General features: G+C 40.0%; 1 protein-coding gene across 2 annotated transcripts; it reads right to left on the bottom strand.

The window, feature by feature from the left end:
• Positions 1 to 142: 142 nt before the first annotated feature.
• Positions 143 to 24,657, bottom strand: atp6v0e1 (ATPase H+ transporting V0 subunit e1). 2 transcript variants are annotated; one of them, XM_080201670.1, is made up of 4 exons: positions 24,485 to 24,657; positions 22,524 to 22,571; positions 5,053 to 5,171; positions 143 to 649 (listed from the first exon to the last, which is right to left on the bottom strand). In XM_080201670.1, exons 1-3 carry the CDS (start codon positions 24,586 to 24,588, stop codon positions 5,078 to 5,080), a joined length of 246 nt encoding a protein of 81 aa, XP_080057796.1. In that variant the 5' UTR covers positions 24,589 to 24,657; the 3' UTR covers positions 143 to 649; positions 5,053 to 5,077. The 2 variants fall into 2 exon arrangements, with proteins under 2 accessions (XP_080057796.1, XP_080057795.1); XM_080201669.1 differs by having other exon boundaries at positions 5,048 to 5,171; positions 24,485 to 24,653.
• Positions 24,658 to 25,351: the final 694 nt, after the last annotated feature.

The following is a 25,351-nucleotide window of genomic DNA, read 5'->3' as shown; positions in this document are numbered from 1 at the left end:
AACTGCAAAATCACAGCAATTAAACTTTTAGGTTACTGTATCACTAACTAACCAAATGGATTTCCTGATAATCCCATGCAAGTACAATATTCTGTCATTTTAAACACTTGATAGATAAAAATTGCAGTATGTCCAAACCTAAAGCTTTTCAACAAGTATTAAATTGTTTTCAGAATCAGATTTGAAATAAATTTCAATTTTATTAAACAGAAAGCAAGAAATATGAAAACAGTAAACAGGTGTTTTAACTAGATCTGCACATTTATTTGGTGGTACACAATCAGGTTAGTACAAAAATAAGACCCCAGAAAATAAACTTTTGTTTGACACAAATTACATTTCCCCCATAGTACTACATTCTAGTGATTTTTTTCATTAGTATAAATGTTATAAAAATTGCCCAAAATGCTCCACAGCTAAAGGGTTTAAGACACATTTAGGTTTCGAATACATTGCTGCTAAATATTCATGTTAGTTTTATTACTTCAAATTCCGAGAATCCATTCCAATTCTCATTTTAAATCAGAATGCAAAATTCAAAATAATTCACTGCTGCTGAACATCATTTGAGAAAGTTCACATTTAAGAAAGCTACTCAGGTGCAAAAGCAATGAATCATTTGCAGTGATTTGAAAGGTATCTTCTTTCTCTGAAAAAAGAAAAACAGATGATATAAAGCAGAAACAAGCATTAAATCCACATTTGTTGGCTTGCTAAAAAAATGACTGACAAATTGAGAACCTTGATCGCTGCTTCTAGAGCAGCAGTGACTACAGGTTTCCACGCTTGCCACATGCCCATTAGTCAACTCAAATTGGTAGTTTCTACTGAAGCAGAAAAGTAAAAGGCAATTCCAACATCACAAACAACTGAGGAACACAGTTACATTAAGGGCAATGTTTCACAAAAGCATGCAATTCAGCACTTGGCTTTAAGTGTAAGTGAATAAGCAGCAGAGGACGATTATTAGAATATGCTCTCCTGCTCCCCATAATGATTTCACATCAAACATGTAATGCATGTAAGCACAACTCAATTGATTGTGACTGTTCATTACTGTCAGGTTAATCTGAGCCATGTAATTTTGCACAGCCATCCAGCTGTCCTGTTTGTCACATGGTATTTTAAATGAAATTTATATGAAATTGAATAATTTACAACGGGAAGGTTGTCCAGAAAAGGTTAGATAAACAGTTCTTGCTCCAAAGTTTAGCTCATTCTCATTTTTCCTGGCATGAAATTTATGAATTGGACAATTGGTGCAACTGCCTTCCATATATTTAAGGAAATCAAAGCTGATAAATGAGTAGATTAAACAATGTTAATTACATGTTCTGGCAGATGAAGTATACTTAATAATATACTGATATTTTTGGGAACATTTGAATGGATTGCACTGGTCAGTAGCACTGCTATATAAGTCTAATAGCACAGAGTTGGTATTTACATTTGCTCTGCAAAAAAGATTAAGGACTGGATATACAGACAAAATTAGTATTTATATAGCACCTTTGACAGAACAAAATGTCTCCAAATACTCCATAGGAACATCATGAAACAAAAAGATACCAAGGAACATGATAGTTCACCAAAAGCTTGATCAAAGACAGATTTTAAGGAGTGTGTTACAGGAGGAGAGGGGTAGCGGTTTGGGAGGGGATTCCAGAACTTAAAACCTAGAAAACTCAAGGCATAGCAACCATGATAAATTAATGAAAATAGGGAATGCTGAAGTGGCCAGAATTAGAGGAGCTCATACACATCACGTAGTTATGGGGTTGAAAGAGATTAAAAGTACGAGTGGCAACACCATGAAGGGATCTGAAAAACAGGGAGCATTTTTTAAAAAAAAAGGCTTTCCTTGATTGGGAGCCAATGTACCAAGGATGCTGGAGGAAGGGAATATGGCATGATTGAGAAAAACAGGGAGCATTTTTTAAAAAAAAGGCTTTCCTTGATTGGGAGCCAATGTACCAAGGATGCTGGAGGAAGGGAATATGGCATGATTGAGGACGTGGATAGCAAAGATCTGGATGAACTCAAGTTCACAGAAGATAGAAAGGGAGACTGACCATTCGCATATTGGAATAGTCAAGATGAGTGGTATGGTTTCAGCAACAGATGAGCTGAGGCAGCAAAGACTGATGTTATGTTATGTCAGTGAAAACAACAGTCAGTGGTGGACTGGATTGTGGTCAGAAGCTCATCTCAGGGTCAATATGGGCGTCAACTTTCTAGTCTCCTCCACTTTTATGTTTTACCTAACATCCAGTGCTGAATGAGCAGAAATTTCTCCATTTAAATATTGGGCAGACTGAAGTCATTTTTATCAGTCTCTGCTGCAAACTCTTATCGCTTTCTCTGGTAATCAACATTGAACCAGAATGTTTTCAATTTTGGTATCAAATTTAACTGAGATAAGCTTCTGTTGGGTGTCAGTGTATATTAACGATCGTATTAACAGTGTATATTAACATAATATTAACGATCGAGGGTTAGTAGGAGGTGAGGTCCTTAATACAATTACTATTACGAAAGAGGTAGTGCTTGATAGACTAATGGGACTGAAGGTAGACAAGTCCCCGGGCCCGGATGGAATGCATCCCAGGGTACTGAAGGAAATGGCAGAATAGCAGATGCGTCAGTTATTTATCAAAATCCGCTGGGCTCTGGGGAAGTGCCAGCTGATTGAAAAACAGCTACTGTTTCGCCGCTGTTTAAAAAAAAGTAGACAAAAGACGGGTAACTACAGGCCCGTTAGCTTAATGTCCACAGTTGGGAAAATGCTGGAATCCATCAAAGAAGAAATTGCAGGAGACCAGGAAAGGAATGGTTCAATCAAGCATACACAGCATGGATTCATGAAGGGGAAGTCGTGTTTGACAAATTTACTGGATTTTTATGAAGATGTGACTAGTGCAGTTGACAGAGGGGAACCGGTGGATGTGGTGTTTTTAGATTTTCAGAAGGCGTTTGATAAGGTGCCTCAAAAGGTTGCTGCAGAAGATTAGGGTACACGGAGTTGGGGGTAAACTATTAGCATTGATTGAGGATTGGCTATCTAACAGGAAGCAGAGAGTTGGAATAAATGGGTGCTTTTCTGGTTGGCAGTTGGTGACTTGTGGCATGTCGCAGGGATCAGTGCTGGGGCCTCAACTGTTTACTATATATAGACGATCTGGAGGAGGGGACTGAGTGTAGGGTAACAAAGTTTGCTGATGACACGAAGATGAGAAGGAAAGCAAATTGCGTGGAGGACACAAAGTCTGCAGAGATTTGGATAGGCTGACTGAGTGGACGAGGATCTGGCAGATGGGGTATAATGTTGGCAAATGTGAGGTATCCACTTTGGAAGAAATAATAATAAAATGGAGTTATTTAATGGTGAAAAATTACAACATGCTACTGTACAGGGGGACCTGGGGGTCCTGGTGCATGAATCGCAAAAATTGAGTCTGCAGGTGTAGCAGGTGATCAAGAAGGCAAATGGAATGTTGGTCTTTATCACAAGGGGGATAGAATATAAAAGCAGGGAGGTCTTGCTGCAACTGTACAGGGTACTGGTGAGGCCGCAACTTGAGAACTGTGTGCAATTTTGGTTGTCTTATTTGCAAAAGGATATATTGGCCTTGAAGGAAGTACAGAGAATGTTCACCAGATTGATACTGGAGATGAGGGGGTCAGCTTACGTAGAGAGATTAGGCCTGTACTCGGAGTTTAGAAGGCTGAGGGGTGATCTTATAGAGACATACAAGATAATGAAGGGGCTAGATAGGGTAGAGGTAGAGAGATTCTTTCCACTTAGAAAGGAAACCAGAACTAGAGGGCACAGCCTCAAAATAAGGTGGGGGGGGGTCAGCTTAGAACAGAGTTGAGGAGGAACAACTTCTCTCAGAGGGTAGTGAACCTCCAGAATTCTCTGCCCATTGAAGTGGTGGAGGCTACCTCGTTGAATATGTTTAAGTCACAGGTAGATAGATTTCTGATCGATAAGGGGATTAAGGGTTATGGGGAGCAGGTGGGCAAGCAGAACTGATCCACTTCAGATCAGCCATGATCTTATTGAATGGTGGGGCAGGCTCGAGGGGCTAGATGGCCTACTTCTGCTCCTATTTCTCATGTTCTTATATGTAACAACTAAATGTTGTTCCCAGATGACACTACTAAGTGGCAGCATATAGATGGGAATTTAAGGGGTTGGGGGCTTTGCAGGCAGGGGTAACTTTATGGGAGCAAGAACTGATATCTAATTGGAGCCAGGTTATGAATGGATCCATGAGAGCAGCCCCCACCCACTGGATGATGGTGGAGAGGCATCAGAGGAAGATGCTGTAGTCACCTGTGTCCAGAAGGACGAGAAGGGTAGTTTACCTTCATCGCAGTCACATAGGATGCCATTTGAGAGGCATAAAGCAATGAGGCAAGATTGAACCTGCAAAGCCAATTGTGTACAGTAGGCATCCTATTATGCTAAAAACAATGTAAAAGGTGGCACCATAGATTCATTCAAGTGATAACTAGGGTTGAAAGATTATGACCAGAATGGAGAAAATTTAGGTGTTTTATCAACAAGATTGCCACTTTAACATTAATTTTATAGGTTGAGTAGTGGATTGGATATGGTAAGGATACCAACAATTCTGAATGACCTGCCTCTGGTGAGCAATTCTAAAGTCTGATCAGATAATTGCCCTGCCCCAACCACTATTCTCTTCCAACTTCATCTCCACTGCCACATGAATCCTTCATTCCACCAATTTACTCTAAATTAGAGACATTTCCAAAACAATCTTATAAAACTTCATATTCGTAAGTGATAAGTACAAGGATTAGTTTGAAACTATTTAATTGGAATTTAAATGTTTTCAATTTAAATACCTAAAAGCTTAGTTTTATTTAACTACAAAAATCTGGGCACAATGCCAGCCCTTGAAACAAATACCAAAGTCAGAAATATTAATACTATATACACTGAATAAACTGTACCTTCTAAAACCATACATCTATGACAATAAGGTTAGATGCAGAACACTTCTCAAAAGCTCACCTGACCTCCACAGAAAGATATTTGATGAATTCAGGGCCATTGGTAGCGCAGGTACCAGATTGTCTCATTTTTCAATTGTGGACCAAAGAGGGGGTTTAATTGGGATAGGATTGCAATCAACCAGCTGTAATTACAAAAGAAAAAGTTACCAGCCACATTTAGCTGAAAGGGATCTTTTCAACCTCTAATTGTATTGATAGACCATCTTCTGTTCTAATAACGTATCATGGAAATGTTTGAATTGTTCAATAATCCAGAATGTGATAACTTGGTGTGCAAAGTTCATCTTTCCATTTGATTGGTAAACAGTACTGACTGACAGCAGTTACCTTATCCAGCATCTATTCTTGACCGAATAACATGTGGATCTATTCTCTATTTTCAAGTTCAGTAAAGATCAATTCAACAATACTAAAATAACCACAACACAACCTACACACTTATATTGTCTTCTGGTTACCAGACTGAATAATTGAAAGATACATCAGATAATTTATTTTGCACAATACTCTGATGTCATGAAATCAAAATAGATTATACACATTGCTGAAAAATATGAATTAAGTGATAAAAGTTTTAAGATCAAAAATGATGTTCATAATGTCAAGACATTGGATGAAAACTGCAATGAATAAACAGTGGCCCCAGTTTGAACTCCGACATGTCAAGTTCACTTCCTCAAAGAATTATGGAAAGGTGCAGTGAGTCTGTGCCATGACACTACTTTTCATTGATACGAGCGGAGAACCAGCTCAGGAGGGAATAGTTGACTGATGGCAAGATTGCCTTGCTGGAAAAAAGTCTGAGTTTTTGATATTTCTTCACACCTTAATCAGACATTTACTTCAGATTTTACTACAATAGATAGTGACACATTGAACAAATAAAACTTCAAACTGAAGGCAGACAACTGTCATCTGAACTATGAATTTTTAATTACAGCTTTGCAGTTTTACCAAGGCTATTTCATAAACACTATATCACCAATGACAATGTGCACAGTAGAGATGACTGGACCATGGCCCAAAGGCTAGCCACAAAAACAGGATGGGTCTAAAGACAGCCTGTGTGAAACAGGTCAGATCCAGAACCAGAAAGTGACTTGCACAAACAAGGTTTCCCTTTCCAGTGTAGTGTAATATTCAAGCATTAACACCATTTTTTGAAAAATTGGGGCCATTAAATAAGCACGATTTTTCTTTCATTAGTGTTGTGCGCAGATCGCAAAAACCCAGTCTGCAGGTGCAGCAGGTGATCAAGAAGGCGAATGGAATGTTGGCCTTTATGGCGAGGGGGATAGAATATAAAAGCAGGGAGGTCTTGCTGCAACTGTACAGGGTACTGGTGAGGCCGCAGCTGGAGTACTGTGCGCAGTTTTGGTCGCCGCACTTGCGGAAGGATACATTGGCCTTGGAGGGAGTGCAGAGGAGGTTCACTAGGCTGATACCGGAGATGAGGGGGTTACCCTATGAGCAGGGGCTGAATAGACTGGGTCTGTACTCATTAGAGTTCAGAAGGCTGAGGGGGGTATCTTATAGAGACATACAAGATAACAAAGGAGATAGATAGGGTAGAGGTAGAGAGATTCCTCCCTCTTAGAGAGGATAGCAGGCTTGAGGGCACAGCCTCAAGATAAGGGGGGGCAGTTTAGATCAGAGTTGAGGAGGAACTTCTTCACTCAAAGGGTGGTGAATCTCTGGAATTCTCTGCCCGTTGAAGTGGTGGAGGCTACCTCGCTGAATATATTTAAGTCATGGGTAGATAGATTTCTGATAGACAGGGGAATTAAGGGTTATGGGGAGAAAATGGGAAAGTGGAACTGATCCACTTCAGATCAGCCATGATCTTATTGAATGGTGGGGCAGGCTCAAAGGGCTAGATGGCCTACTCCTGCTCCTATTTCTTATGTTCTGATGATCAGCTATCACTCAATTTATTTTGCACTTGCAAAACTAATTTAATGCCCATGAATATATATTCTTAATTGCTATAGATTTTACACCTAGAGAACACCTGTAAACAAGAGGGGGTGGCATTTTTTCAGATTGGAAACTAGCCATATTTTTACAATCCAGCATCTTTCATCATTCTCTTGAATGGTGCCACCCCACAAAGTGTCATGTTTCATTAATTCAATTTCACAATTCGTCTAAACAAAATGAGTTCAACCTCTAGACTCCTAGCCTGTTAGCGAAACCACTACAATCATTTAGGTTATAAACTTTAGGTCTAAAAAATTTGACTATATGGTAATGGTATCTTACATTGCCATTTCTTCACTGCTGCTGGCCAAAATTCTGGAGTTGCCTATCAAATAGCCCCATGGGAGTACATTTGCCAGACAAAGGGCAAGAGTGCAAGGTGGTGATTTATCACCTTTAAGGTCAGTCAGGTTACGCAATAAATTCTAGCCTTGTCATTACTTAATACAAACTCAGTGAAACATGAAACATGGGGAGGTAGGGGAGCAAATCTTGAAATTAAGTCGAGCAATGCTCTCCAAATTATTTTCCATTGTGACCAGATTTTAACATCTGAAAGTTAACATGCCCTGGCATCAATAAAACAAAAAATCAATAAAGGAGCACATTAACATCTAAGTACGGATCACCATATACATCATGTAAATATTAAAGTGTTAAAATACTTTACAAGAGCTCAATGTTCAGCCAAGTTTTCCATTTTCCCGGCAGAAGATTCAAGTAAAGCCCTTCTCGGATCTCTACATACTTAAATTATAATCAGTCTCTCCTCTCCCACCCCCTCTCACTCAGCAGCCCCTCTTCCCAAACTCCCTTGTCCTGTAACTCAGACACATTCCAAAGCCCCTTCATCTACCCCAAACTCTTCAGTGCTTACTTCCAAACCTTCCTCCCCCACTCTAAGACAGCCTCTCTTACCAGCCCTTCCTCTCAACTGGCCTCCAATCATTAGCCATGCACCCCCTTGATTTATGTAAAGGGAACCTGTGAAACAGAGTTACTATCCTGGTATTAAAAGCCTATTTGACAGGGAAAAAAATGGTAAATTTTGAACCCTACAGGCTCAGCCATGTGATCACCCACTTTTGCCTATACTCAAGCAGTGACTGAATTACACCTGCCACTCTCTAGTAATGCTAAGATGGCTCACAAACATCCCAAGCCCATTCAAATCTGCAGCCCCAAGTGTTTTGAGGTTAGAGCATTTTGAACCTCAATGTCCACCCCATGCTATTTAGCATAATCGATCCAGTCCTGCTCTAGTCTCTGGACACGCTAATCTCCTCTCCATTGCTGTTCAAGAGTTCATAATCACAAATGTGAACTGCACTGGGGGCCAAAACCCACAATTTTGCAACCCCTGAAGTAGAGGTTGGGGAAGTGACTAAAGCAACTAGTTTTACAGGATGTCTTAAGGTGTGATTTAAAAAGATGAAGCAAAGTAGAGATGATTTAACAGAGAATTTTGAAGTTCACAGCATGGTTGAGTTGGGAGAGGAGGGTGTTGACAAAATGTGAAACGGAAGAACATGATTTGCCACAGTTGAGGTAGATTCAGGCTAATCACTGGTTTGCTTGGAGTTAATTGATGCTAGCTTGGGTTGAGATAGGTTATGATTCCGATCTGTCACATGATCAGGTAAGAAATCAGATTCAGCTGATGTCTTTCCAGGATCAAACAGATTGCTGGTTCTAAACAATTCAAGTTCACTCATTGGACCCAATGCCAGAACATTATATTCCAGCAAAAATCAACATTTTCACAAGAGGAAGGAGTGTGGAAGAAAGAAAAAATGTGCATTTGTAGAGTGCCTTTTGTGACCTCAGGAAGGGCTTTACCACCAAGTACTTTTTGAAATACTTACGATAATGGAGGGAAATACAACAGCCAATTTGCAGGGCAAGGACCCACAGAGGCAAAGAGGAGGAAAACACATCACTGTTCAAATAGTACCATGGGGTCCTTTATATTTATTCAATATCTCACCTGAAAGGTGGCATACTGGCAGTGAATCAATTATCCCACAAGCTGATTCAAAAGTTCTGAGCCAAGGCTGACACACACTGGGGGTGGCATTTAAAGCATACTGAAAATTCTTCAATGAATACAGATGCTACGATACTATTTTCTAAAGCTCCAGAACAGCATGACTAGTGTTACCTCTATATTAATGTACCTTCTCACTAAGTATCTAGCGCACTTGTATGCTTCAGTTCAAAAATTAGTACAAGCTTTAGTATTTAAATCCAGTACTATGAAAGTTATAAAAAGGAACATTCTTTGACCACAAATCAGAAGTGTGTGCAACTGTCTGCAGGGCTTCCTGTGAACCATAGCACAAAAACAGATTATAGATGGCTGGCTGCTACAACACTAGAATGCAAATGAGAACAAAATGTGAAGAATTCATTGATGAATCAGGAGGAAGTCTGCCCAGATTCTAGGGCATTTCCTAAATTACATATTGACTAACAGACTGTCCAACAGAATGTCTTTTATTTTAGTTTTACAATAGCCACTGTGTCATTCAAATAACCAATGGTTATTTTGTTGCCATACAAGTCACATCAGGTTTCCAGAATTACCTATTAAAAGGTTTCACAATGAACTAAACAAAGCAAACCATTGTTTCACATTACTCGGAACAGAAGAACATTGAGCAGTCCTTATCGGTTGAATCTCAACTCATTTGAGGCCTTGAATCAACCATACAACATCAGAATACAAGTTCAGGTATAGTGCAGAAATTTTGCTTTAGTAATTTTCATAACAAGTGTAACATTTTGTCATTGTTTTGTTCTCATTGCATAGATTAACTTGTTTGTATTGGCAACTGTATTGTTTAATTATGTGATTGCTTAAATTGTTTAATAAGGTTCCTATTAAATGCTTTGCAAGGTTTTAGTACAGTCAAGACTATATAAACGCAAGTATCATTTATAATAGCATTTGGTAGTGAACAGCAATTTCTCACTCCACAACAGTCAGTTTTGTCTCCCCAAACTATATTATATTAATATATTAAGGAGCAAATTGTTGGGCTGCACGACGGCACAGTGGTTAGCACTGCTGCTCCACAACATCAAGAACTGGGGTTCAATTCCTGGCTTGTCACTGTGCTGAGTTTGCATGTTCTCCCCGTGTCTGTGTGGATTTCCTCCGAGTGCTTCGATTTCTTCCTACAGTCCAAACGACATGCTGGTTAGGTGCAACATCCATGCTAAATTCTCCCTTGGTGTACCCAAACGGGTACTAGATTGTGGTGACCAGGGGATTTTTATAGTAACATCATTACAGCGTTAAGGTAAGCCTACTTGTAACTAATAAATAAACTTTAACTTTGTTGGTCAATAAATACCTGGCACACTTGGAGACATCTGGAGTGCGTGACGTTGCTGGCAGTGTTGGAGGGTGGGGATGAGTGGTGAGGGGTAGAAAACAACAAATAGCAGAAGGTAAGAGGCTCCCAAAGTTACCCTCAATGGAAATATTGGTTGCAGAATTTGGATTTACAGGAGGGACGTAATTGGCAACAGCAGGATGGAGACAGTATGGGAAGGGTTAAATGACATGGGACAGAAGAATGGGATGATGGTATCTGTGGAGGGAAACAAAAGTTAATGTTTCATGTTGAGAGTTTAGAACTGTTTCATTCTAGAGACTGCCTAACTTGTTGAGTATATCCAGCATCTTTAATTTTCCAAAAACCACAGAATTTTACTTTTGTGTTTGAATGAGATAATGGAACTGCCAAATGTGCCAAAATGACATGGACAATTCTTTTATAAAGTTCATTTGGAAGTTATTCTTTGCACCTCATGACACTTGATTCAACAAAGGGTGCAAGGGCTGTCCACAGCTATAGGTCAGTTTAACGTCAGGGAAAAGAAAAAAAATCAACAGGCACTTAGAGGTTTGAGTTAATTAAGAGCCAGCTCAGATTTCTGAAAGGAATTTAGTGTTTGAGTAATCTAATTGAATTTTTTGATGAATTAACAGAGGAGGTTAATGAATGGATCTTGTATATATAGCTTTTAGAAAAAAAATTTGACTAGAACCACAAACTGGTTAAAAAAACTGAAGCTTACAGAATAAGGGCTGTGTCAGCTTCAATGAAAAAAATTGGCTTAAGGACAGTCATGGTAAATGGTTGTCTTTCAGGCTGGGGAAATGGTAGACAGTGGTGATCCCCAATGTTCAAGAGCTGGGATCATTATTATGCATGAATGATTTAGATGTTGGAACACAGCAAAGCTGCAAAACTTGTCAATGGTACCAAACTTGGGTGTTGGCAAATACCAAGGGTGATACTAGGATACATAAGTGACAAGTAGCCCATAGATTATAATGGAGAAGTATAAGGTGATGCATTTTGGCAGAATACTTGCTCATCCTGATTCAATGAATTATTGAATCCCTGCAGTCAGACAGAAGACATTCGGACCAGAGTCTGCACTGATTCATACCCAGGCTTACCTTGTAACCCTATACTTACCCTGCTAATCCCACTAACATATATAGGGATACTAACCAATCAACCTAACCAACACATCTGTGGACTGTGGGAGGAAAGCAGAGCACCCAGAGGAAATGTGCAAACACAAGGAGAATGTGCAAACTCCACACAGACAGTCAATGCCAGAATTGAACCCAGGTTCTTGGCACTGAGGCACAGCAGTGCTAACCAGTGTGCCACCAAGAAGGGAAAGGAAATTTAGATTTAATGGCACAGTTCTAAAGCATGTGCTAGGACGGAGACCTGCAGGCACATGTACGCAAATATTTGAAAGCAGGACATATTGAGAAAGCAAATCAGCAAGCATGTGACCTTCAGCATCACAAAGGTATTCAGTACAAATGCGGATTGAATCATCATACAGCTCTGGTCCGAGACCAGAGTTGACGGCTGTAAAATAGGGTTGCATCCAGTTCTAACTACACTTTAAGAACAAGGTTAAATTGGAGCAGTTGCGGTTGTTCTCCTTGGAACAAAGTATATTGAGGTCAAATCTGATAGAGATATACAAGATGACAGTTTAGATAAGGTAAGTGTTAGAGGGATTTAAGATAACCTGGGCCTAAAAGACTAATAGGTGATGAGCTAATTTAGAGATACTTTAGTATAGTAAAGTGCAAAGTACTGACATTACAAAGATACTGTTTGCGTAGAAACATAACCACTGTTAGAGAATTTAAACACGTTTTTATGAATTTAACATGTACTTAAAATGTACACCTTAGCCAACTATAGACTGCCCCGAGGCATAATGGGATAAAGGGGAGTAACGAACTTTTTTTTTTTTAAGAACAATACAGTCACAGAATTTATCAGTATGGACTCCAGACAGTCCTGGAATTCTCAAAGTTGAATGAATAGGTCTTACGTTACACCAGATAAGAATTGTTTAGTATGCATCATAAGGCAGTGAGAAACTTTTGAACACTACAAACCTGCATATTTAAGTTGCTGAGAGATAATGGGAAAGAACTTTCTGGATTAATGTTGATCACCTGGAGATGATGGGCAAGAATGTCCAGACTTTACATACCAATATATTCTCATGTTGCCAGAAGGTGGAATGTCATTGGCCAAGATAAATGATTCATACTAAAACAATTGGCTCATCAGGTTAGGATGGCTGAGTAGGCAGGCAAATGATTTCTGGAAAATGTACAATCGTAATTCTGATTCCCATGTAATTTGGAATTGTTTCGGCTGCCTCAAACTATCGCCCCACACGTGTGGGCCAGGCCTGGGAAAGTAAACTACATCTTCAACCAGGATTACCTGTCTTCAGAAGTTCGTTGAATTTGCTGAGCTGGTTTTAAAAGAAGAGAAATTCCTGCATAAAAGCCAGCATAATATTTAAGTCACTGAAAAACTTCTACAATAGGCAAAGAAAACCTTTTTCATTTAACTGATAATACAAAAGGCCTGGGGAACACAGCTTTAAGATTTTGGGCAAAAGATGCAGAATGTGAGGAAGAATTTATGTATCGCGAGCAGAAATGACCAGAAACCCTCTGCACATCATTGTGGTCACTATAAGTCATCTCACGGCACCAGGTTAATGTCCAATGCATTTATTTGGAATTTCAAGCTCTGAGCACTGCTCTTTCCTCAGGTGAGTCAAACAGCAATGCTCCAAAAGCTCACGATTCCAAATAAACCTGTTGGACTTTAACCTAATAGAGACTTCTTATTGTGCCCACCCCAGTCCAATGCCAGCACCTCCATAGCATCATACCATGGTGGAAACAGACGAAGGATTTCTAATAGAAATGGGATGGACAAAAGAGAAAAACTCACAGCATGGAACTGAGTGGATTGCTCTATAGAGGACTAGCATGACTTGATGGTCCAAATGGTCAACTTCTGTGCTGAATGAGTCCAATTCAATCTATACTCTCCAGAGTTTCTACATGATGCAACTCCCACGAGTATGCCACTGCACAAATTTAGATTAATGAGTCCCAAATAAGGACTTTGTAACTGTTCAAGATTGGCAGTTAGGAAGCTTTGATAATTGTTTAATGCACACAGACAAGTACATAAGAACATAAGAAATAGGAGGAGGAGTAGGCCATCTAGCCCCTCGAGCCTGCCCCGCCATTCAATAAGATCATGGCTGATCCGTTGTGGCTCAGTTCCACTTTCCCGCCCTCTCCCCATAACCCTTAATCCCCTCTCTTATCAAGAACCCATCAACCCGCTTCTTAAAAATATTTAGCGAGGCAGCCTCCACCACTTCAACGGGCAGAGAATTCCAGAGATTCACCACCCTTTGAGTGAAGAAGTTCCTCCTCAACTCCGTTCTAAACCGCCTCCCCTTTATCTTGAGGCTGTGCCCCCTAGTCCTACTGTCTTTTCTGAGCGGGAAGAGTCTCTCCACCTCTATCCTATCCATCCCATTCATCATCTTATACGTCTCAATGAGATCTCCCCTCATTCTTCTAAACTCTAACGAGTACAAGCCTAGTTTATTCAGCCTCTCCTCATAGCTCAATCCCCTCAACTCCGGTATCAGCCTAGTAAACCTCCTCTGCACTCCCTCCAGGGCCAAAATATCTTTGCGCAGGTGCGGCGCCCAAAACTGCACACAGTACTCCAGCTGCGGCCTCACCAATGCCCTATACAGCTGCAGCAAGACCTCCCTACTTTTATATTCAATCCCCCTCGCTAAGCTTTTACCGAAATGAAAACTTTTGATTCAAAGAACAAAGAACAACACAGCACGGGAAACAGGCCCTTCGGCCCAACGAGCCTGCGCCGCCATCTTAACAGTGTATTTTTCCTACACCTCCCTTGACCCGTGTCTATGCTTATGGTACCCCCATTGGAAACCAGATTCAGGGGAGAAGGTCTTCAGTGAAATAATTAGAATTCTTGTATTTACTGACGTACTGTGCAACAAAAATGCTAACAACCACAAATATTTTGCAGATCTTTGCTAGTATACTTTTATTAATAACCAGGACACACAAAACCAAAGTCCTTGAATGGACTTTCCGGGGGGAAAGGGGAGTGACTGTTATCTGCAGGATGACTTGTAGGCATTAGTGATGCAGTGAGATGGAAAATTGGCAAGAGTAGCCCTTTGTTGATGTGCTGAGGGGGGAACGTCAAAGAGGATGAAAGCAGTTAGCAATGTGGCTCCCAAGAAGACAATAACTGATGCCTTGATCAGATCAGCCCTTTAGAAAAACACCAGATGTCACAGAGGGTAGCTGTGGACTTGCCCAAACAAGATACAATCCTGGTACAGGGCAGTAAGGTAGCAAAGCAGAAGCATTTTAATGGGTCAGTGTAGGAATAGTTCGTGCAGGCTGGGGTGTGTAATGAAATACTTGGGTGAGAAAAAGTGAAAGATGGCATGACTTGCTGACTGCAGAGAGAAAAGCAAATGAAAAAAGTACTGCATGGCAGAGATTAGGCAGAATTGGGAACAAGGAGGAAACGTTATGAAAGATACCAGATTTTGCACTCCTTCAGTCCTGAACTGACGTGATGCTTCAGGATAGGCCCTGTTTGACTGTTAATTCTCCTGCATGCAGACATACCTATAGACTGAGGTAGCTGGTTGCCTTGTGCTCAAAATAACATCTGTGTTTTACAGCCATCAAGCCTCCAATATAATGCTTAACATTAACATTTGCCCAAACATAGTCAGTCACTGGATGAAAAGTTACTATCCAAAGAATCATCTTTGACTCTCTTCAGTCCATAACTAGTCCCAAACTGAATGATACTACCTTAACGCTGAAATCTGAAACAGATCAAAAGCAAATTTTACTGCCAAATACAGCACTGAATGTTTAGTGAACTGGCACACAACACTTCAGTGCCACAATTGTGGCTCAAGTAAACTGAAAAGGTAGTAATGCACATTTATTAGACTCTTCTAGAGATCCAGTAAATCTTTGTAGTATTTGACTGACAGATTTATGAACGCAGGCTGGTAGGATAAAGAGGAGAATGTGGCTCATTCAAAACCCAATCTTTGAACAGAAACTCTGATGCTTAGAACCCACGAATGACCTGTTTTAAAGGTACTCTGAAATCAGCTGGGGCTTGCAGTATAACATACCAGTGAAAGATAAGCTTCTGCTTCAGTTGTGTTGGCATCACAAACTAATGTGTACTCTGCCAGAATTGATATGGATAGTGTTAGCTAAGCCAGACATGACCTGTTGAGATGGTGGCCCTGAATGTAAACTTATAAATAGGAATAATTTAAAGATGGTCCTTAAAGATTTCAAATGATGGGGCTGTAATTATTCCCTTTGTCAGTTTGTTCAATTGGGGAAATTGTCATTACAATATCTTGGAAACTAATGGCCTTTGTAGCTTGTGTGGATATTTGCTTTGTCTTTTGACATTGCCAGAGGGCACTAGGTACTTGTTTGTCGATTTCCAGCAGTCCATTCCATATTTTATAGAACAGTTTTTTTCTCCTTTACTGCAGTGATTCCCATTCCAAATCTTTAATCAAGGATGTGACACTGGTCTATTACCCATATTTATGCAGAATTGCTTTTTCAATCTTACTTGCATCTCATTGTTTGAGGTCCCACATACAACTCGCATACTCAGGAGTGGATGAACAAATGTTTGCTAAGCTACAACTGACATTTTGGTTGCGATTCCAAAAATTCCTCCTCAGAAATCCAACAGTCCTCTTTGCTTTGGGTGTTATCCACTGAATGTGGAATCCACATTGAAGGTTGCTTTTAAGATGAGCTCCCAAGTGTGGCTGGGTATTAGACACTTTGATTAGACTTAACTCAAACTATTGTTGGAATTTCAGATTATCTTATAGTGACTTGATGTAATTGAGTTTTCCCTGATGTGTAGTCATTTGCACATATTAGTACCCTGTTTTAATTTGTAGGGAAAACAGATTAGGTAATCAAGATTAAAGACTACTGTTCCCTAGCCTCTCTGGCGAGGATGTCTGGGAGAGAATGATTTCCCCATCAGGCACCATTATTCTTCTCATAACTAAAACTTGCCTCCAAAATAATAATGAACCAAAGCTCATCATACCTGCCCACCAAAAAGGCCATTTAAGCGTCACCAATGTGTTGTGTTTTCATATACCATTTCGAATATAACTATTATACAATCTTAAATTATCCTATGCATACAATATACATTAACTCAATTAACATTCAACAGAATTCACATGTCCATCAGCACTCTGCTGAATTCCATAAGAAAAGCAAAATACTTCCAATGCTGAAAACATTCAGTAGGTCTGGCAGCATCTCTAGAGAGAAACAGAGTTAACATTGAGTCTGTATGCTTTATTCACTTACAATCTTTGCCAATTCTCCTTTAGAAATACAACCGTTAAACTTCAAGCCACCTCCCTTATTGAATGGCGGGGCAGGCTCGAAGGGCTGGATGGCCTACTCCTGCTCCTATTTCTTATGTTCTTATGTTCTTATCTTAAGCAATGTCTAGCAGAGGTACTTGTGCAAAGGACTCGATACGTATCGCTGCTGATAGACAGTGCCCAACTACATTTGCAACACTGCAGTCTGTAGGTCTACGATAGACCACAGCAGTTTTCAATTACAGGGGATTCAGGGGTCAGCTAATCCAACAGCTTTGAACTCCAGTGTGACAAACCCAGAATTAGGCATAAAGAGTGCAAAAGAATGGAAACAAATCCCAAATTAAGTTTATCAATATTACTATAATCTTAAAACATAAACTAGGCTTGCCCATGGTAGCTTACATTTGCAGTGCCTAAAAGGGTTAGAAAGCTCAGACTTTATCCACGTAAAGCTGGGCTTGTTTTTATAAAGTTTATTTTAGTCACAAGGCAGGCTTATATTAACATTGCAATGAAGTTACGGTGAAATTTCCCCAGTCACCACACTCCAGTGCGTGTTCAGGTCAATGCACCTAGCCAACGTATCTTTCAGAATGTGGGAGGAAATCCACGCAAACATGGGGAGAATATGCAAACTTCAGTGACCCAAACCAGGAATCAAACCCGGTACCCTGACGCTGAGGCAGCAGTGCTAACCACTGCCACCACTAGGTGTTATAGGTGTTTATTGCAAATTTTGAAAAGTTCATTTACTGAACATCAATGTTATTGTAAGCAAAACTTTGAATACAAGAAAACAGTAGGAACCTATGTGGACTGGCTGAAATCATAGAAACCCTACAATGCAGGAGGCAGCCATTTGTCCCATTGTGACTCAATGCAGACTCTGCAGACTCAATCTCATCCAAGCCCTTTCCCCATAATGCCACGTATTTTTCCTGCTAATACCCCTGACACCAGGGTCAATTTAACATGCCCAATTCATCTAACCTGCACATCTTTGGACTATGGGAGGAAACCCACACAGACAGTGGCCCAAGGCTGGAATTGAACCCAGGCCCCTGGTGCTGTGAGGCAGAAGTGCTAACCACTGTGTCACCTTGCTGCCCTAAAATGAAACAAATAGAACGATAGGATACTTGGATAGAGTCTAAATACTGGTTGAATGATGTTGTGTTGTACACGTGATTTAACTGTGCTAGGTAGTTGGCTGGGAAATGTCAAGTTGTACAGAAACTGAATATTTGTCATAGTATTGGAATAAACAGTCTAGTGTACTAAATGGAAGTTGGTTGACTTTCTTTTACCCTACGAGATCAGCTATAGCTTCTGAAATATTTTACTGCATTCTAACAATCACAGCCAAATATCAAGTTGAAACATCAACAATTGATGTCAAAAGTATACTGTTACAGATTGACAATCAATTTTACTAAGCACCATGCCAAATTAAAAGTTGGTTCAAAACATATCTCCATCAGCACTTCAACATGTATTGTGCTTTAGTACAAGTAGGTTCCAAATTTAAGCCACGTACTATTTGTCGTCTAAATTTGATCAACGTAATGCGCTTCTTCAAACAGAAACCCACACCCCAATTCTGGCTGAACACTGAAGAACTGATTCTGTATGTCCTCGAGGATCAAATACTTTGTAATAAGCTTGAAACTATTTTTTAAAAACTAAACTATGGTCTTATAATTGACATTTATTCTGAAAATGTATAATAACCACTTCTGTAAAACCTGCTTTGATAACTTGGACTTTTCAGGAATGATGCACTTTAAACTGGAGCTGGATCTTTTGTAAGCAATGGAAAATTATTTTAAATCAAAGGACTTTATCATTCTCCATACTATTAAATTTGGGGGAAATTAAGGTCAACATTAGTTAATTGATCTCGAGGCAGTAACCAATCAACCAGCAACTGAATCAGGGACATTTCATTTCCGCCTAGCATTGTACCGGAGTGCAAATTCACCCAGCCATTTTTTTAGGCAGTTAGCTGCTGTTTTTAAACTTTTTTTTAAGTTTGACATACTGCCAAAAAGTGCAAAAAGGTGAGTACATTCTCACTCCAAGTTGTTTATCTAAAATCATCTGGTAATACAAAACTTGAGTATTGCTGCAAAGAGACACATATTTCCAAAGCTTTTTGCTTTGCACTCATCAGGACAAATGCAAGAATGCCAGATTTCAAATGATAACAATCCATAGTACAGGAGAAAAGACACTGGGCGTTGAGAATAGGCCCCCTATGCTTCCAGGTAATTGAAAAAAAAAATAGGAGTTGAACATATTCCTTTTGTTCGTAGAGAATGGTCCCTGCATTCGAATGTGTGTAGCTTCTAGCAAGGATAAGTGAGCCACATTACGAACTCAACTGATAATCCTGAATGGATTGTTAGTGGAACCATTCTCATACACACGATCATTCCGCAAGTGCTTCCCAATCACAGAATCATAACTATATCCAATAGCAATGTTTTGTTTTGTGTTACGCAAGCGCCTGAGGTTCAGCACTGTCTGTGCCCTGTTCATTACAAATAACTGCAGGAACGTGAGGTTTGATATGTTTCACAGCCAGTCCAATTAGTGGACAATATAATTTGTGTCGCCAAGGCATAACAGCATGAAACTGCTTGCTTAACTTGTTATTCAAATATTTTGAGATACTTCATTTTTCTAGGTGTCACAAACCCAGTCGACATTATCTGAGGGTGCCTTAACTTGGAAACACCAGTTCATGATGGTGTATAGCTTTGTCTACAGGAATGCTGCAAGGAGCCATATGCGATATCCAGTGAGAACAGGAATCAACCCAGTCATGGTATAACATTTATTGAAGACTTATTACAATAAAGAAAAGACATATACATGAACAGGACTATAATGATCAAAGACAGTTATATACAAGAAAACTATGAAATACACCCACACAGTTTAATTAAGAACTACCCCTTTGATCAGAAGTACATTTACAAGAACTGCACTCTTTCAGGACTACCATCTGCCCAAACAACATCCAATCCAATAGATCTGTAAGTAAAGACCAGTTAGCACACTGTATGCGACTAAGTAGTTATTCTGGTGAACATTAATTATTACTTTGTTCAAGATATGGTTTTTAACTGCCTCTACCAAGATTTCCTGTACTATTGCTTCTGGTTTACTAGATGGAATCAGTTCATAATCTGCCCCCTGCTTCCATGAAGAGGTTGCCAATCATATCACACAACAAACGTTTCTAGAATTGCCAGTATTATTGTTTCCTTTTGAAGTATATTTGGCTCTCTGTCCCCCCCTGCAACTTCTGTAAGTTCTAAAAAATTAAAATACATCTTCCCTGAATGATGCAATCTATCCAAAGTGTTTCCTATTAGCAAGATGATGTTTTTATTTTGTTCTGTCTACAATTGCTAATCTCATTATAGGTATGTGCATCCTGTAAAATACCTTTTGAAATGCTGATGGCTTTGAACCTGCTGGCACATTCATGACAAGGGTAATTTGAGTTTATTTTCTGGTCCAAAACATGCACACACCTGTGTTCCACAAACAAAAGGAATATGTTAAAGCCTTCTGATTTTTTTGAATTACCCAGAAACATGGGGAGCTTATTGTTGCTTTCTCCATGGCAATTCCTCAGCCACTTGACCCCACAATTAGCACATCTTTTCTCCTGTAGTATAAATTGTTGTGACTGTTTGAAATTTGGTATTCTTTCCTTTGCCCTGATGACAGCAAGGTAAAAAGCTTCAACTCCATGTCTCTCTTTGCAGCAATATTCTAGTTCACTTATGACTTTGACTGCTATTTCACATTTCCTTTGTTATATCAAAGGTGTTGGTTGAGATCTGGAGGAAGTTATCTACAGTCTTAAGTGATGCTTTGCACAGGATCAGGGAGATGGGATGGGGAGAGTTTCTTTTTAAAATGAAAAACCATTTAATTTTCCTTTTTTTTGTTGGTTTATCTAACTGACTGCCCATCAGTTTAGACTCCTTTAACTAGTTAGGCTGACTTGTCTTCTAGCTAAATGCTTTCAAACAGAAAATTCAATGCAAGTGTGACTATTAAACATTTTCATTCTCAAAATGCATCATAGCAATCATTTTATTAATGATTGCACCACCTGCTGGCCCTTTTCAAAGTAGTAAACATGCAAATTTAATAAAGTATTAAATTAGACAAATCTGTATAACTGATAACTAGTGAAAAATCTCAGCAGGTCTGGCAGTATCTGTAAGGAGAGAAAAGAGCTGACGTTTTGAGTCCAGATGACCTTTCATCTAGCATTTTCTCCTTTGGTTCCAGATTCCAGCACCCACAATAATTTGCTTTTAACTACAGTGAAAGTTTAGACGACTGGCTAATTTAATGCTAATTTTTACCTAGTAAAGACAAAAAACTCAACGATTGAGAAATAATTCAAGTCCCTTTATTTTCAGCTATGACACAACTTCCTTATTTTAAAAGACCACGACAATTTTCATATTGTGAAAGAGTATTAGGCAGGCCATGGTCAGATCTGCATTCTGCAAGTAAAGCCAGGGTGCATTTCTTTTCCTTACATAGTCTTGATGATACGTGCAACATATTCTAAGAGTATTCATACATTATTTCACCAGTGCTGGTATTTAGCACTTTAGGAATTAACTCCTCCAACAGAAAATCAGCCCAAGGCACATTAGTGAAGTGGGGAATGGCAGGGGATGTTAATGATTAAAACTAAAACCCCTGGGGTGCTCACTCGATACATCAATTCAATTGCTTATGTTGACAATACAAACAGTTCAAACTAGTTTTAGTAACTGTACAGGCCAGAACAGAACCAGCTTATAACCTTCAGTTTAGTAGCATTATCCAGTGGAAACCAGAACAACAAGATCAGTGTTATTTACCAGGTAACTAAAGACCACGCACTGTCACTGTTTCATAAAATTCTGTTTACGCAGCCAGCCTTTTCTAGTTTGTCATTCGTACAATAAACCTTCAGACTTGGTAATAACCTGACAATCACACAACCTTTATATTTGGAACAGAGCAAAATCTCACATCAGCAAACACATTTGAAACTTTTTTTCCTTAAGTTGTTTTGGGAAGGCAGAAGGTGGTTGCGTATCTTTCAACAGAAAGTAGCAAGTTTTGCAAGACATGATTAATGCAAAAAATCAGGATGCATCTCTCACCACCAAAACTACTGGAAGTAACACATGGTCAATATAAAAATCTAGGAATGTAACTTTAATTGTTGTGTGTTTGGTCTTAAGAATATAATGAATTCATATGTTATCACATTTCTTAGGTAAGATGCTAACTTGAATGATAGCAAAGGTAAAGATTAAAACCTTAAAGCAATACCTTCAAAAGGTAACAGAACAGCCTTCTATCTAGACTTTGACTATTATGCTAAAAGCAGTAATTAATTTTCAAAACAGAAAAGAACTTATAGTTTAGAAAAACTCAAGATGGAACTATTCACACCACGAAATATTCAAAGCAATGGCATGCAGTGTTCAAAACAAGTCACACTTTGAATAATGGAGAATTTCAGAACAGTGTTTAGTTATTTTTTCATTACAGGCTAAATTATTAGTTTATGTGATACTCAAAATATCCTTCAACAAGAATCATTTGTTCATACTCACAAAAGATAGCAGCAAACTGCACTTGTAACCAGCATAGTGTTAATAACCCTGAAAGAAATAAAATATTTGAATGCATGATTCACACTGGTTAAAGCAGTTTCCCCCACCAAAACGTTAATCTTAAACCCTGTTTTCCCTATAATAAAGTCGAAGCTAAAAGCAATTTATGAAATTCTTTAGTCAGCACCTTTTCCCTGCAAAAACACCCAACAGTTTACATCAGGTCACACCTCAGTAGTCTAGTGGAATTCATTCTACCTTATTAAGCAAAAACCTGTAAAAAGATGCTCCTAAAAAAAATTATATCATTTCTATGCCATTTTATTTCAAAACTCTGTCCTACTGCTACATAAGCTTAGGTTTTTTCCCCCCATCAATATGAAAATTATGCAGTATAATCCTTAGCTCTTATTACAATATCATAAGAGAATGTGATTTCATGCAAACAAATTATTCTCATACTATTTTTTGTTCTTGTTGTTTAACTGCAGAAATCAGTTAACCACATGTACTGCAGGAACACTGCTGTAATCTGGAAACTAAGTATCATTTGATACCTGCAAAAGTACCATCTATGGTCTTTTCAGCACCAGATATGGAAATGATTTTAACAAAACCAAAATGACAGATTCAATTTCAAACTCAAACCGTATGAGTATTAACACTGCGAGCAGCCTATCAGAATCATTCTAACCACATCGATCCTCTCCAGCACACCCACCTCCCTTACCACAGGTGAGCCCTCAAATAGATTATCTTCCCTGTTCCCTCACTTAGTGATCAACATTTTACTCTGCACAAGTGTATCCTGCCTCCTCCAATCACATGCCTCAACATCAGACTCCAACAATCCCTTCTGTCCTCTAAGCACCCCACATAAATTAATTCAATTCTTGAAGCAGGATACTGCTTCAAATTTCTTCTATCTCTCTCACCTACCCCAAAATGTTGGGTCACATTACACACCTCCTCCCAAAACATGATTTACTCAGCAGCCCCAAAGAGGGGGCATTCTCATCTTCTACAGAAGGGTTGGGTGGAAAGGGTCTCATATTTATGGGCAGCATGGTGGCACAGTGATTGGCAATGTGCCTCTCAGCACCAGGGATCCAGGTCAGATTCCAGCCTCAGATCACTGTCTGTATGAAGTTTGTACGTTCTCCCTATGTCTGAGAGTTTCCTCCAGATGCTCCAGTTTCCTTCCACAGTCCAAAGATGCACAGGTTAGATGGATTGGCTGTACTAAATTGTCCCTTTGTGTCAGGGGGACTAGCAGGGTAAATATGTGGGGTTACAGAGATAAGGCCTGAGTGGAACAGTTGTCAGTATAGACTCAATAGGCCAAATGGCATCTTTCTGCACTGTTGGAATTCTATGATTCCATTCTATGACTCAACTTCACCCTCAACCCTTTGTCCCTCACCTTCCACACCCCCCCCAAAAACAGTCATTGCTTCCCCCCCCGCCCCAGTGCAAGTCCTGCTACCCCCTTCTCAGCAGGGCACTTTCACAGAATTCTATAGTGTAGGGAGCCATTTAGCCCTTTGATCCACGCCACCTCTAACAGAGCATCTTACCCAAGCTCCAGCCCATTACACCATCCATTTACCCCACTAATTCCCTTCCTATCTTTAGACATTAAAGGGCAATTTAACAAGGCCAACCCACCTAACCTGCATATGTTTGGATTGAGAGAGGAAAACAGAGCACCCTGAGGAAACCCACGCAGACACGAGAAGAATCAATTTTAAGCCCCCTCCTGAACCTCAGCAGGGCAGTTTCACCCTCACCACCAGCCCCCATACACCTTAATGCAGTTTTAAGTCCCCAGCTTTAGTACCAGTAGTCCGTCCGAGATTGTGTAACCCACACTAAGCGCTTGCTGAGCCACTACCCCCAGGTTGCTGACTAACTCTTGACAAGTTGTGCCCTCACTCCCCCACCAACAGTCTCAGTCTCACCCTCTATTCGGTCCTTTGGGAATGAACCAGGGCACCACCCCGCCGACGACACCCCAGAAGACGGTCAAGACGATAATGGGCACGGTTAGGCCGCTGTAACCCATTGCGGCAGTCACCCAAATCTCCTTCAGCCTCCGCCAGTAACAGTCACCCAGAAACTTGGCCCGTCGGATGTGACGCGAAGTTATTAGCCCCGCCCCACGGCGTCATGCGACTTGCGCGTGCCTGACGTCACAATGAGGATCTGATTGACGGCGAAGCGCGTCCAATCAGAAGCGCGGCAACACCCGGAGGCGGGCGCTCCCTTCCGGCTGATGCCCACTGTGGAAATGAATGGGAAATTTGCGGCTTGTTTCCCTGCCAGCTGCAGCACCAGCACAACCAAGACTCCGGCTCAGTTCATACCTCAATGTCCTGAAACTGCATCAAAGCCTCGCTGAAAAGGGGGTGTGAAACCAGGTTTTGTCCTTTAGTGATCGCACGCAGAGACGAAACGCGATGTTTGCTGAAAGAAAAGTTACCAGTTGTTTGTGAAAGTTTTTGTCAATCAAATTTTTGAGAAACTGTAAACTATTTTTCTTAATTCCAAATGTGCTTATTTGGTGAAGGATGGTAATACTGGAATCTTCCCGTTTTGGGCAATTTTTAAGTGTCACTGTGAAGCTCAAGGTGGCACCAATGGCCTTTGTGTGACATTTGACTTTTTCCAGCGTCAGCCATCGGATTTCTTTATATAATCCCTGCAGTGCAGAAGAGACCACTCAGCCCCTGGTATCTGCACCGACTCTGACAGATTATCCCACCCAGGCCTTCCACTCTGCCCTAATCTCCCACATTTAACATGGTTAATCCATCTAACCTGCACAT

This window comes from Carcharhinus amblyrhynchos, chromosome 13 (assembly GCF_965287045.1).
Source record: "Carcharhinus amblyrhynchos chromosome 13, sCarAmb.v2.hapA, whole genome shotgun sequence".
Classification (NCBI taxonomy): Eukaryota; Metazoa; Chordata; class Chondrichthyes; order Carcharhiniformes; family Carcharhinidae; genus Carcharhinus; species Carcharhinus amblyrhynchos.
Note: the sequence above shows the minus strand (reverse complement) of the source record. Positions and strands in the feature narration are given on the sequence as shown.

What these genes read in the sequence shown, in the direction of transcription:
- atp6v0e1 (XM_080201670.1), bottom strand. Translation starts at nt 24,588, where the DNA reads ATGGGTTACAGCGGCCTAACCGTGCCCATTATCGTCTTGACCGTCTTC. An exon ending in CCCAAAGGACCGAATAGAGG is followed by an intron (nt 22,572 to 24,484) that starts GTGAGACTGAGA and finishes TATTTCTTTCAG; the next exon opens with GGTTATTAACACTATGCTGG. An exon ending in GCAGTTTGCTGCTATCTTTT is followed by an intron (nt 5,172 to 22,523) that starts GTGAGTATGAAC and finishes TTGTAATTACAG; the next exon opens with CTGGTTGATTGCAATCCTAT.